Below are 14,792 nucleotides of genomic sequence, written 5' to 3' on the forward strand. Positions count from 1 at the left end.
GGGAGAAACATGGATCAGTGTTTTATACAGGTAACACTCCACTGGTATGTATTAGGTAAATGGTGCCATGATATGGAGTACCCACCTTTGAAACGTGTGGGAAGATGTTGGAAATCTTGCTGTCTTTTCTCTGAAGTTATTTTCCATAGTTGTCAACTCCTTTCTATGGAGTTACAGGAGATATGCCACTCAGAAGAGTGCCACTATGAGATCTCATTGGAGGCCTTTCTTTCCTCTGAGTTTGGGTAGACGTTACACGAGCTAAAAGTCTGGAAATTGTTTATAGATTCTCCCACGGTCTTTTAAAGATTTGCTTCTAAAGAAAAAATTGATCTTCATGAGCCCACAATGCAACATTTTACTTAATTGCTGGAAGAATTGTAATATAATATATATAATATATTATAATATATAACATAATAAAATAAATATAAAAACAAATAATATAATAAATATACAATATATAATAAATATAATAAATCCATTAGGGTAGAGACAACATTTCTTTCTTCTTTCTCTCTCTCTCTCTTTATTTATTTATTTTGAGAGAGACAGAAAGAGCACCAGCTGGAGGGGCAGAGAGAGAGGAAGAGAGAGAATCCAAGCAGGCTCTGCACTGTCAGCAAAGACCCTGATGTGGGGCTTGCTCTCACTAAGTGTGAGATCATGACCTGAGCCAAAATCAAGACTCAGATGCTTAACTGACTGAGCCACTAGGGGCCCTGAAACACCATATCTTTTTTTTTTTTTAAGTTTATTTATTTTGAGAGAGAGTGAACACGATTGGGAAGGGGCAGACAGAGGGAGAGAGAGAATCCCAAGCAAGCTCTGCACTGTCAGCACAGAGCCCAGTGTGGAGCTTGATCTCACAAAACATGAGGTCATGACCAGAGCCCAAATCAGGAGTTGGATGCTTAACTGACTGAGCCACCCAGGGGCCCACACCATTTCTTCTTTTTCCAATGCTCTGTCATGTCTAGTGACATAACTGTATTATCCAAGAACAAAGAGCCAGATCCCACATATATACTGTGGCACTGCATTTTCTGCTGGCAATACCAAAAAGATGATGTCATTTAACCTGCCCTGCTATGGAAACACAGACAGTCCCCATGACCCAGCACCTTTAAAGTTTTGACTTTTTTTAAGAAAAAGCTATTAAAATTACACATATGATATTTTGGTAGGCCTTAAAAACAAAAAGGAGACATTTTATAGCTAAACAATTTTATTGGCTTTTTGTGAAATAAAAAACACAAAACAAACCACCATGGTTAAAGGCCATAATCAGCATCAACCAAATGAACCAGCCACTTGGTTACAGTAGCTGATGACAAACACTAGTGGATATTATTGCTTATTCAAATACCCAGGTTCATTTACATGTCCATTATGTTTTGGCAAGATTACAATCACATGGGAGCTTTGGTTGTATAAATTCAACTCTGACCATTCACTAACAACTCAACTGTTACCATTTTATGGTCGGATATATGTCAGTTCTTCCTGAGTCTTGACATTTATCCTCTCATTCTGTCTCCTTTCTCCTTCTTGTTAATGCTTTACAGCCCTACTGACCCAAAGTTAAAGTAAATGCATTTACAGCCATTCATCTCTCCTCCAGTGCCCTCTCCTTTGTCATGAGAGGGTGATGCATTTCTGGGCCTCTCCAAACTCTTGTATCTGGTGTGTATCCACTACCGGTAAGTAAATGTCCACCTGTAATCTAGGTAGATTTTCAAATGCATATGGTTGTGAACACTGAGGTTTGGACTCAACTCTCTTCTAATTCCCAAAAGCTAGAGAAAAACCTAACAGCCTTTAGCATTAGTAAGTTGACCTCCCAACAAAATAAGCCCCAGCCCTCGCCATACAACATCCATGGCAGGGAAGGAGCTGTGTATGAGTGCTGTAACATTTTAATGTACAGAGAAGCAATCATTGACTGCTTCTCTAAAGCTCCCCTGCTCAATGCTTTCCATTTTAACACTGAAAACTCAGAATGACAAAGGGTCAGGACTAACTCACAATAGCACCATTTCCTAGACTCTTGGAATAAGATTCCTGTCTGTGTTGGAGAATGCAGGGACCTCAGACGACCCAGCCTCCAGCTTTGCGCTTTCATAGGCCCCACTGAATTGCAGCAGGGGTGGGTGGTCTGCCTCAGCCTACTTCTACAGTGGCATGAATTTTCCCTGGGAAGAGTTAAAAATGCATGTCTTACAAAGTGAAGTTGGCTGCAGGTGAGAGACCTGAGGAAGCCTGGTTCGGTTGGTGAGACGATGGGACGAAGTCTAGAGACCCTTTCCCTCGCCCATCTCGATTCAAGTCATTAGAGAATCTGCACGCAGAAGCGTGGCCAGATCAAGGAATACTGAGAGACACAAACCCTGACACAGCAATCCAAACACCAACGCTCTTATGGTATCTTTTGTATTCAGGTCCACTGGTGGGTTTGCCCTGGATAATGCTGGGATTTAATAAGCCCTTCTAATGATTATAAAGATTATCCTCTTGAATCTGGACATTTTAAACAACAGAAGATTTGATATCACTATATTTTACATGGCACATATAACCATATAATTACTAGCATTTACACGGCAAATATTGTAAATACACATTCTTGGAGTTGACTTGGTAATTATACCAATGTTATTCAGCAGAACAAAGATTAAACACTCTCTAACTTGCGCTTGGGGGAATTTCATTCCAACCCTTTACTTTACAATGAAAGGATAACCCTCTAATTATGTAATAATGCTTGGTGGTCATGTGGGCTAAGAGAATCACAGGGTAACTTCATGGTTAATTTGTGGCCTGTAAAATAAAGTAATACACAGTATTTTCATTTCAACAAAATACAAGAGACCATATAAAAATATTTTCCAATTTGGAATTTGAAACATGAAAGCTGGGTTTTTTTTTCCTTTGTATAAAAAGAAACGAAAAAACGGACTAAAGTTTATTAAGCCTTCTAACAAAAAATATACATATAAGTTTAAGGAATGCAGTGAGCGTCAACTTCCCTTTTTGTCCAGGCTCATTGAAGGGGAGGCTTGTGCTTTGATCCCAACAAAGATAAATGCACAAAAGTGGAGGAAGATCAGTGCCTGAAACCTGAACTACAACTTATCTCTAATAATAAGACTAATTTTACAGTAGTGCTTTTAAAAGTGTGTGTCAGATTACTGATTTTTGTTTCTCTTCCTCCTCAGGCAACTGCTGGAGATGAATTCCAGAAGCACCACTTTCGTCTTGAGTGATGTTTATTTAGTGCAATGTCTTCCTTCTCTCGTTCCCTTTTCACGCGCTGGTAGTGGTCTTCTTCTTTCAGGTACCACACAGGGGGCCAGCGGTGCCGCTCAAAGTACTCCTGGTTGTCTGGTGAAGGAAGGATGAAGATGATATACCCTTGGTTCATCGAACACTTCTATATTCTGAGTTCTGTGCCTAATGCTCCTCATAAACGCTATCTTATATACTCTCTCAGCAACCCGGTGTGTAAGGATTAGGGGTAGGACCATTTGCAGATTGTGACACTCAGGTTTTGAGAGTTACAATTACTTGCCTGAAGTAGCCAGGCAAAGAGAACCTGAACCCAGGACCTCCTGGCTTCAGAATGTAGGCTTGCTCCTAGGCATGCCCCCCCTAGACTAGGGTGACTGACGACATCAGCGTGCCGTGCAGCAGGGAACCCCAAGCCCCACGCCACCCAAATCCTTCAAGGATGAAGTTCTTCAAAGAGAATTCCCAACCCACAGTTCCTGTGTCACGTCACATGCATGTGACTACCAGCTGGTCACAGGGTATTCTCCATGAGCTGCCTGCTATTTGTGGACCTTTTCAAGGGCACAGAGTGTAAATGCTTCAGTTGGAAGGGGTGACAGCTGGAAAGATGGGGACCCATAGTCTCACCTGCAGATTTTGATTTGATTTCCTTGCGGAACTTGGAACAAACATTGTTGTAGTTGGTGCAGATGTGGTGCAAACACCAGGCCGCCAACTGGTGGGCATTGTGGAACTATAGGGAAGTGACCAAAAGGGGGGTCAGACTTTGCTTTCTAAAATGAGGCCACAGAGACTAGGAAGCCATGCGAGGGGTGAAAGAGATAAAGGGCCCACATGACTAATTCAGTAAGCCTCTTGTTTCGACTACAATGTCTTGACTCTGGCTGTGGTTCCAATGCCAGCCAAATATAGCCTTTGGCACACCGCTTCCATACCCCTGTGATAGGCACACTGAAAATAATCACTGTGTCAGGTCAGGAGCCGAGAGTGTGCCTTACCTCCAAGCCTCCCCCACCGCTGGCCCACTCCTGACAAAAACCTGTGGCCTCAGGAAGGTGCCAGCCAGCAGTGGAGCGGGGACACTGACTCTGTTTAAGGAAGCCTTGGCCCTGGAGCACTCCATGTTGCATGTCAGAGCTCGGCTCGCTGGGGCTAAAGATCTGAAAGAAGAGACTGCAGAACATGTGATGACTGTCTTTTGGTTACATAAGAAGAGCCGGTGGTGTGAGACGGTGGCAGGGACTGGACACTCATGGCATCTCCTTTCTTAGCAGATGCCTGGGGAGGTAGTGATCACAACAGACTTGGTGCTCAAAGATTGACAGTCACCTCCCCATTTCTCCCCAAATTTGGCTGGTCCCCCCCACTCCTCATACTCTGTCCATGTCTTTATCAGACATCCATTCAGTGTGTTGGTCTTGAGGTTTCTTGATTGGGTGAAGCCCCGAAACTGACAGGGTGCTTCCTCTGTCAGTCTCTACCGTGAATGAAGGCCCATAGGAAAGCCGAAGTCCTCAGAAAATAATTCAAGAAACTCTGAGAATTGCAACCTCAACATTATAGACAATTTTGGCTGATGCTTCTCACTTCTCTTGATATCAGGTTCAGAAAGAAATGGCCCTGGTGTCCTGCAGTTGACCTGTACCTGCCCAAAGGAGTCAATTGTGCATATTTCTTCCCTACTCTGCGTTAGCAATTTCACGTTGTTAAGGCAGGGAGGGGGGGAAGAGGGGAGGGGTACTCCATGGAAATTGGAAAATGCAACAGATCAGGGTCTCACCTGTTCCCAGGCTCATTGTGAAATAAGCTCAGCATGCCACTAGGGTCTAATAAATGAGCTAAGATGTGGGAAACACCATCCTAAACTCTTCCTGCCAAGGCTTGTCAGGCCAGGGACACAGAGCAAACTGACACAACTGCAAATCATTACCTCAAGTGGACTGGTCCTATATGGAATTCTGGGTATTTCATTTTTTTCTCCAGGAGGAGTACTTCCTGGAGAGAGCACAAGTTGTAAACTATGCTCCAGACCTATTTTGAAAGACCTGATTCCAAGTGTGGACAACCAGTTTAGAAACATTTTTAATGTATTGTTTATTTTTGAGAGACAGAGAGAGACAGAGCGTGAGCAGGGGAGGGGCAGAGACAGGGGGAGACAGAATCCAAAGCAGGCTTCAGGCTCTGAGCTGCCAGCACAGAGCCTGACGCAGGGCTCAAACCCATGAATCGACCCCTCCAAGGTTGATGCCCAATTGACTGAGCCACCTAGGCGCCCCTGGTTTTATGGGGGCTTGCTAATCCTTATAGATGTCTATTCTTGGTTTTAATTGTAACCTCTACTAGCCTGTGTTTCGCATTGGATTTTAGTAATTTATGCTTCTATTTCTCTCACTGCCTCTGACTGTCCCACACCATTTATATCCACATGTTCTTTTGTCTAAGGCAGTGTCTGATACGTGGGGAGAAAATAACAAACACTTGTTGCGTGGTAAATTACAACGAGCAGGTTGCTGTAAAGTCCTATTCTGCCTTTTCCCCTTTGGAATCCGAGCCGTCCACTATACCCTCAGGTGCAATGGCAGCTTGGCCTGCTACTTCCTCCCTCCTCTCCCTGAAACCACTTCCTCTCCCTTAATGGAGAAAGACCTAAGAATTAGTAAACCACTGCCCTGAGAGAGGGAGAGAAAACCAAAGCGAATGGGCTGAAGAAAGGACTGAAGCATTTTTTCTTAGTTCCTTCAGAGGGTAAACTCATTGTCAGTAAGTCTATGCCAGGGACTAAGCATCCCGCATGTGTGCCTTGTATTGTGAGAGGACTTCTACTCCTCACTGCTCTTTCTTGAACACTCTTTCCCACTTGATTCTCAAAGTAGTCTGTAAGGTTGATAGGATGTGAATTACCATCCCCATTCCTTATGGATAAGGAAGCTGAGGCAGAGTGTAGCTTTTGTGCCTTGAGTAAGTTATGTGTGACAAAGCTGGAACTGGATCTTGGGTCCTCGCTGGATGAGTGCAAATGTGTACTGGGATTATGGAATCACAATATTGATATTAACAAATACTGATCTCAGAAAACCCCAGGAGAGCTGCAGTGAGATGTAGGGCATTACAGGGTCTCGTGGAGTTCTAGAAACTGTCTGATCTTGGCCAACATGTGTCCAAGAATTCAAAGAAGGAGAGACAAAACCTTCCCCTATCATGCCCCAAGTTGTTCTCCCACATGTGAAGCTGGTGCCTCGGGGGACAATGGGGCTGGCGTGGGGTAGGGTCCTTGTTGTTTTCTCAAATGAAGCCCAGCAGGGCAAATGGTGCATGAAACATGAAACTCTCAGATCTTCTCAGTGTCCACAGGGCCCTCTGTGACTCAGTGGTGACATCTTTATTTAGACAGATGCAACAGCGGAATGTTTTTATCAGCATTAAATGAACTGGTTGAACACACTGAAAAGGTGAAAGGCAAACTGTTACAGACCTGGGCCAGTTCCAAATAAGAGAGCACTTCCCCGTCGATGCCCACGCCGCTCATCGCGGCCTTGGTCAGCTCCTGAACAGCATACTGCTCTGGGGAAGAGAGGGGATGGGAGAAACTTGAACCATACTCTGTAAGCTGGACATCTCACTATACAAGGTCTGGTCTGGGACCACCTAACTGGAGAGGAAGTATGGGACACAGCTCGGGTAAGCATCCAAACTCAACTCAGGGCGTCCTCTCAGCATGGGGAGTTCTGGTCTCTGGCCACTGCACCAACAACTGTGGGACACTCGTTTGCACTTATGAAATAGCCAGAGTCCTCCAGACCTTCACTGTCCAGTATGGTAACTACCGGCCACATGAAGCGATTTCAAACTAAATTAAAATTAACCAAAATTAAAAATTCACACGCTCAGTCACACTGAAGTGCTCAATAGTCACATGTGTATTGGGCAACACAGACATGGAACATTTCCATCCCTGCAGAGAATTCTATTGGATAGTGCCACTCTAGAGAGTCCAGCACCTTCACAGAATCCTCTAGACTCTCTGCTATCTTCCTGTTTGACAGTTTCTCACTCCTATCACTCCAGTTCTCAATAATCTCTGACAAAGGAGGGACTGAGTAACAGATGAATGGATCCATGTGGGGAATTAAAAATGTGAATGCATATGTCTGTCTCAACAGCTGAAGATGAGTGGCATCTTTGTTGTTCAGCCTCTTAGATTCTGAAGACTGGGGAGACCTTCCCCCAAAGGTAACAAAAGTCTGGTTGGGAGAGCCACTGAGGCCTGGGAGCGGTGTCTAAGGCTTCTAAGCTGAATTAAAATAGTGGTTCTGAGACTGGGATGTCTTTTGCCTCTGTTCGGGGCCATCACCTACATTTGGGATTGGCCCGGATGGGTACAATCTAGGCCCCCCACTTCTTGCTCCTTGATATCAAGGTGCTTTTTTTGATCTCTAGCCACTGCATCTATTCTTTAATCCAGTAAATTGTTTTAATCATGCTTACCTTCTGTTCTGGCTCTACATATGTCTTAGTCAATATGCCTCTTTATTTAGTCAATATGAGATCTAGGTTTGAATGTTTCTTTGGCACAACCTTCCTTGGCTGGACTGACAAAGAACTATTTGGAACTAAATTTTCAAAGAAGTCATTGGACTTTTTAATTTCAAGTTAATAGCAACATTTCTTGATATTCATTTACATGTTCTAAACACTCTATACTAACCAATACTATACATGATTAAGGAAATTTTCTTAGGAAGCTCTATATTAATCACAATAACGATGATAGCATTTAATAACAAAAGGAGAGATGCACAGAAGTCTGTAGTACACCTGAGAAGCTCTCTTTGGTTCAGCTCATTTCACGGAGAAGTCAGCCCCACGTTTCCATCATCATATTTAATATTTAAGAAGAAATGGCATTATTTTAAGATTAATCACAAACCTTCTTCAGCAGATTTGGCCCCAAATTGGTTTTGACTCTTTAAAAAAAACAATCTTCAAAGGATAAGTACTTGTAAAAACTGGGTAGTCAAAGGGATTAGAAACTTTACCTACGAGAGAAGGAACCACTTCCTGCAGCCTACAGAGTCAGCATTTAAGAAGCAAGTACACTCCTCTAGATCTGTGACTTTGGGTGCACTGGCTAAAAATAGTTTTTAGAAACTCAAAGAGCAATGCTTCAACTATGTCTTTCTGTCTTTTTATCCAGTGAGGGAAGAAGCAAGGCAAGGAGCTTTTTGATCTCCTGGTAAGAAACCTGGAGTCCAGAGAAATAGTTTTTTTCCTAAAGAAACTGCCAGAAAGTCAAGTGCAGATAAAACTTAGTTTGTTGTGACACTCATTTTCATTCACTTAATGATTCAACAGGTATTTACTGGGAAGTTAGTATGCTCAACCACTTTTCTGCATGTGGGGGACAGGCAGGCCAATGAATAAAACTGGCACTATTTCTGCTTTCACAGTTAACAGGCATCAGCTAACATAGTGACAAACACCCAGATTGCTAACTGACACCTGTGGTGAATGAAGCTGAAGGTTTACATTAAAAATAAAAGGTATATGAATATACATATCCTATTTAGACCTGTTTCATCTTAACAACTGAACAAATCCAGAAATGATACATAGATTTTGAGAAGTGAAGCCAAGTCCCCCTTTTTTCTTTCTCCCAAAATGCTCTTGACAATGTCAGAACATTTTCTAAAATAGCTTAAAAAAACCCACTTACATAATGCTTACTAGGTGCCAGACACTGTTCTGAGAACTTTATATATATATATATATCTTAACTCCTTAATCTTTGTAACAACTCTGTGGTAGAATAACATGGTCCTCATTCCAAAGAGAGAGAAAGCAGAGACAGAGTGGTTAAGTGTGAAGTCATCCAGCCAGGAAATGGTGGAGTCAGGATCTGAGCCCGAGAAATCTGGCTCTGTAGCCATTGTTCTTAGCTACTGCCTCCTACTGCCTCTTTCTTAAAGACTGTGTCTGAGTACACATTACAGGAATAATATGGACACAATCGTTTTATCTCAAACTCCATGGTCCAGAATGAGGCAGAGTGCATAGAGCATCGGTCTCAAGAGCAGGGACCATGCATTACTCACTGTGATAACTGCATCACCTGACAGCGCCTACCATAAAGTAGGTGCTTACGAAATATTTGTGGACTTGAATTGGGCTGTCCGATACATCTGATCAGTTCCTATCACCCTGCACAACACAGTCCTATACCAGGTGATAAAAAATTAATTTTGATTCCCTGGAAATGTTATTTTTGTTTAAATGTAATTTTGACAAGCATGACAGTCAGATGCTGCATGGCCCCCAGTCATCAGCCTTACCTGCAAGTGCAACCAGGTGTGGCAGGCAAAATCTGTTTGCCAAGGCAATTAATTCCAGTGGGTCCAGGTCCAAGTTAGGCGACAACTGCTTGGTGTAAAGATAATCCAACACCGCTTGCATTGACATCTTGTTTATGTTCGGGAGATACACCTGAAACAGTATTTGAAAAGTTAAGTTCTGCTGAAGAAAGCAGTGGGTACATTTTCAGACTATACTGCTTATAAATATCCCAACTGTATGACTTGATATTGGCGTGTCTGGGACGCTTGCTTCGGGGCTGTGTGTAGAAGTTATTTGCTATTTACTGCTTTAAACATAACAGTTTGATTTGTAGATGACAAAAGAGTGGGGCTGCCTGACAAAGCCTGATTTGGAATTTTTAAATGGCTATTTGGACTTATAAATCAGACAAATGGGCGTAAATGTATGATGACATTATGGGCTCTCTTTGCCAAGTACCTTATAACACTCTATTGTGGGGAAAGAAATCTCCTAGCAACATGACAGGTGTTGGAGGGAGTTGCAAACCATACTGTTGCTGACACACGATAGAGCCCAGCTCTCTAAGATGTCAAAACAGAGGATGAGGAACCGCCCTAGTTGACACGGTGACTGGCTTGATTCCAATGTTCTATCAATATCGGCTAACACAATATACAAGCTTCATTGTTTTTCCTATGACACAGCCACATAGATTCAAAATTACTGGAACGTTATCAGGTGTCAGTAGATTCAGAGAATTGAGAGAACTCCTTACCTGGGACATCTGGGGAATAGTTGGTTGGGTATGGAAAACGCTCCTTTGCAGGATTTACCTAATCTCTCTCCTGAGCACCTGCAGTTGTTGCAAATATTAATACAGGTTGGAGTTCACTAGAGAGCCAGGGGATGGATCAATGAGGATGCACACTGCATAGCAGCATACAGACTCCAAGTAAGTCCACAAGATGGACCCCGGCCTAGTGTAGAACATACCATCAGTATTGACTACTGGAATGATGGTGATAAAAATGAACATTAGTTGAAGGCTTCTTATATACAAGGTACTGTGATCTACCCTGATACTTATATCCTCCCCAGGAAGAAGAGACTATTATTTTTGCCATTTTATAGATAAGGAAATTGACGTTCAGGGAGCTTAAGTCCCATATCCAAGGTCACAGAGCTAGTCAGTGTCTGGGATTTGAATCTAGGGAGTATAATTCTAAGGTCTGTGCTGAGAACCACTGAGCAGTATAAGAACCTCTTCATGGCAAAGAAGCAAAAGTTTGCTTGGCTCACAGTATAATAAAGTACCATATTTCACAAACAGTTTTTAAGAATCAGATTTCTAAATTCAAAAGGATGAACAGTTATAAACTTCTTATTTCTGGTACTTAATAAACCTCTATACACCACATAAAGATGACTACATCTCTATTATACATAATTACATTATATTATACATCTAATCTCTGTCTCTTCCTCTCTCTCTCTCTCTGCACAATCTATATGAGTCTCATGGCCAAGGCATTCTGGTGTTGTGGTTCCAGAATCATTTAAGCTATCACAACCGTCCATGTCATCCTCCTGCATGGCCACCAGCCACGCCAGCCAGGCACTATCCTTTCAGACAGAGCTTTCTCTTCAGGTATCAGAGGGAAGGCCCCAAAAACTTGCCAGAAATATTAAGAAAATTCCACACACCCCCTTTCAGTCATAGTCAATGAAAACAATGACAATTTGGTAAATAAGCTGCATGGGTTATTACCATCAAGGATTTGAAACAAGCGTCCTCCTTTCAAGTTTACAGTGTGACCTCTACAATAGATAGATCTTGGCAAGTAGAGACTGTTCCTGACGCGATTTTAAAATAAAGAAGCTATTGTACTGTAATTAATTGCTACTCCAATGAATCTATCATCCGTTGCATTTGCACATATGCCTACATACATATACATTTATGTACACATGCATTTATCTTACACAGGTCATGTTTGGATTAGTACAATTTTATAAATAATTGAAACTTAAGTTGTGAAATTTTAAATTCGGACCATTTTGGTACTGAAGGTATGTACAGTTTACAAAGTCCTAAGTGCTATAAAGTGTTAGTGATCATAAATATAGAAAGTTCCAGAGCTTTCTGTAAATATCTGCTCTCTCAGCTACAGGGAGGTCTGCTGTTTTGGAAAATAATGGCTTGGATGCCAGGGCAAGAGGCTGGGACAAGCCCGGGGGGTTGTCACTAAAAGGAGTGTGACCTTTGACAAATCATTACCCTCTCTGGCCCTCAGTCTCCTCATCTGTTATATGGGAGAGATTTGGAAGAGGTGATAACCTCCAGCTACTTCTTCTTCTTGGAGACTCTGGATTTGGAAGATAGTCAGATTACCTTAGCATCTCGTGTTCTAAGTCACGACAAAATGAACATCCTACGTGAAAAGAAATTATTTCTGGCAACAAGAGATGACAGATTCCTGTAAGCTGTCTTATACCTCAATACCCAATACTTCCAATGTCTCTGGAGCGTTCTGACATTCGATTAAAATTTTTTTATTATTTATTTTTGAGAGACAGAGAGAGAGAAAAAAATCGTGAGTTGGGGAGGGGCAGAGAGAGCTGGAGACAGAATCCAAAGCAGGCTCTAGGTTCTGAGCTGTCAGCACAGAGCCTGATGTAGGGCTCGAAGTCACAAGCCTCAAGATCATGACCTGAGCCAAAGTCAGATGATCAACCACTGAGCCACCCAGCTGCCCCTGGAGTGTTCTGACATATATAATCATCTGTAACTTGCTCATTCCTTCTTATATAACAGGAGGCAAACAACTTTTTGAAATGGTGGCTTTTTTGGGGCAAATATGCTAGGGACTCGTAGAGCAAATGAAAACAAACTAAAAACACATTTAGAGCAGACACCATTCTTGTGGTTTTTTCTTTTAAGCTTATTTCTGTGATTTCAACATTTATGATTAACCACATAACAGTGGAGAGACTACTTTACAAGATTAAAAAAAATAATATAAATAAAGTTATGTAAGAAATGGAATTAAGAATTTTGCATCTACCTGCAGGATGTAGCTTAAAAGAATAAGGGTCAGCAAAGAGACTACAACGCTATCCTAAACTATGTCTCTTATTCTAGTTTCATTGGTTTAAAATTTTAATTGCAAAGATCAGCTCAGAGTCTTAGGCTTATAATTAGAGACAGTCTCATAGAGGATGAGAAAGTTTTCCAGATTCAGAGCATTGCTTACTACAATTCAGGCATGCATTTTTAATGAGCCACTTGCTGAGCACCTCTGGGGAGAGAATTATGCTTACCACTACATTAAAAGTAATGAGAAAAATAGAAGTAAAATACAGTGTCTTTTTAAATATTAAATGACAAAAAATGCTAAAGTAACATCTATGGGTATATTTTATTCCTTTCTGGATATGTATGAGAATTCTATTAATGCCAAAAAGAAAGAAAGACTGGATTTTGAGGTTTGGGAAGTAAGGGTTTCACAGGACAATAAAGGGTTAAAAGGTGGCCTAGAAAGGACAGATGATCCCAAGTGTGAAGACAAGCCTATCAGTTGTGCAATATTTACTGAGTGTTTGATGTTTCTCCCTCCATATGACCCCTCCACCACACTTGGCTGGTTTAGAAAGTGTGGAACTAGGGGCTTTTTAACTCAGGGCTTCCAGGGGACAAAGATTTTCGATCTGCCACAGAAAGAATCTAACAAGGATCCTCCGGGACAATGGTCACCAACATTTCTTGAGTTTTTGTATGTTCCCAGCTCCAAATTCCATGTTTTACACATGTACTCTTAAGACTTATCTGCCCACTGAAGAAGGTTCTCTTGTTAGCCCCATATTAAAGATGAAGGTACAGGTCTGTAGAAGGCCGGTCACATGTCCAAGGTCAAATTGAGACTAGAGTTTAAGCTATGTAACCATTATCATCTACTCTGGAAATCAAGAGAAGGGGCAGGCAAGGGCACATGTGTCACAGCTCATGGCATTCCTGATTCACTGGCTAGAGGAATTTGGCACAGACCTCCTGTTACTTGGGTCCATGGTCTTTGTCTTTTAAGCTGGGTAGAAGCCATCCATACCTATTAGCCTCAGCTATCATTCTAAGTGGCAAAAGACCTAGTCTTTCTAGGAGGTAGTGCTAAACAGGTGGCCTCCCTCTGGGAGAGGCTGTTAACCATTGACTAGTTCATTCATGTTCACTGCCAAGTTTTTGTTTTGGTCACCTCTCCTGCCCATTTTAATCTGGAGACGATTATGGTCCATTCTGGGAAGGGATAAAGGGGATTAGTATTTGTGAGGTCAGCTCTGACAGCGTCTCTTTGTGCCTGGGTTCCTGACCTTGATCAAGTTCTCTGCTTGGTTAGTAGCAGGCACTCTGCCGCACCATCAGCGCACATTTCAGTGGGCTGGACAAATAAGGGAAGCAAGCCTCTGGGCTCTTCATCTCTGGAGATTACTGGAGTTGGTGAAGTGCCATTCAGATGAAGTTTTATTAATCGGTGGCTTCCCCAAATTTTCTTGGAAGTAAAAGTGAAAGAATATGAACACTACCAACATCAAAATAAAACTAATGCCAGTGACAGTTTACTTAATGCTCATGAGGATCAGCAAGTGTTGACTTTTACACCTCACCATCACAGTGTGGCTATTATCCTGCTTTCCAGAGAGGGAGATTTCCCAGGGCCATAGAGCTTATACACGGGGGAACTGAGGTTCGAGCCCTGCGCCCTTCACTGGGCGGCTTCTAGCACGCTGCTGTGGTCTCAGTGACATGGCTCAGAAACATTTTTGGTGGCACGGGAAAGACTTCACTACTTAAAGCTTACTTCACTACTTACCTCTGGGCTTATAAAGGCCGGCAGACAGCTAAAGAGGTCATCAGAGTACACCCTAATGTTTCCCCCCCCCCCCCCCCCCCCCCCCCCCCCCCCCCCCCCCCCCCCCGCCAGCAGATAGCCTTTTGTTAAAGGTTGGTTTAGGAGAAGCTGCAGTTTGTTCTGGAAGCTGGAGGTGGCCTAGTGACCTCCTCTGCCCCAGCCATCCCTGCTTGTGATACCGTGATGCTGCTTCCCTACTTGGGGATGCAAATGCAGGCTCCCGGGTCACGGTGGGAGTGCTCAGATTTCTGGTGTGAGTGCCCCTTTCAAGAAGTTAGCTCTTGTTTT

General features: G+C 42.6%; 1 protein-coding gene across 6 annotated transcripts in view; it reads right to left on the minus strand.

Annotated features, from left to right (window-relative positions):
• Nucleotides 1-1,210: 1,210 nt before the first annotated feature.
• Nucleotides 1,211-14,792, minus strand: part of RHOBTB1 (Rho related BTB domain containing 1) — a 122,506-nt gene continuing 108,924 nt past the window's right edge. For all 6 annotated transcript variants that reach the window (XM_029931729.1, XM_029931728.1, XM_029931730.1 and 3 more), the window contains 4 exons: nt 9,621-9,771; nt 6,764-6,852; nt 3,919-4,024; nt 1,211-3,384 (listed from right to left, as the gene is read on the minus strand). In XM_029931729.1, the coding sequence (XP_029787589.1) occupies nt 3,215-3,384; nt 3,919-4,024; nt 6,764-6,852; nt 9,621-9,771 (516 nt within the window). In that variant the 3' untranslated portion in view covers nt 1,211-3,214. The remainder of the gene's footprint in view (nt 3,385-3,918; nt 4,025-6,763; nt 6,853-9,620; nt 9,772-14,792) is intronic.

The sequence above is a fragment of the Suricata suricatta genome, chromosome 2 (genome assembly GCF_006229205.1).
Source record: "Suricata suricatta isolate VVHF042 chromosome 2, meerkat_22Aug2017_6uvM2_HiC, whole genome shotgun sequence".
Classification (NCBI taxonomy): Eukaryota; Metazoa; Chordata; class Mammalia; order Carnivora; family Herpestidae; genus Suricata; species Suricata suricatta.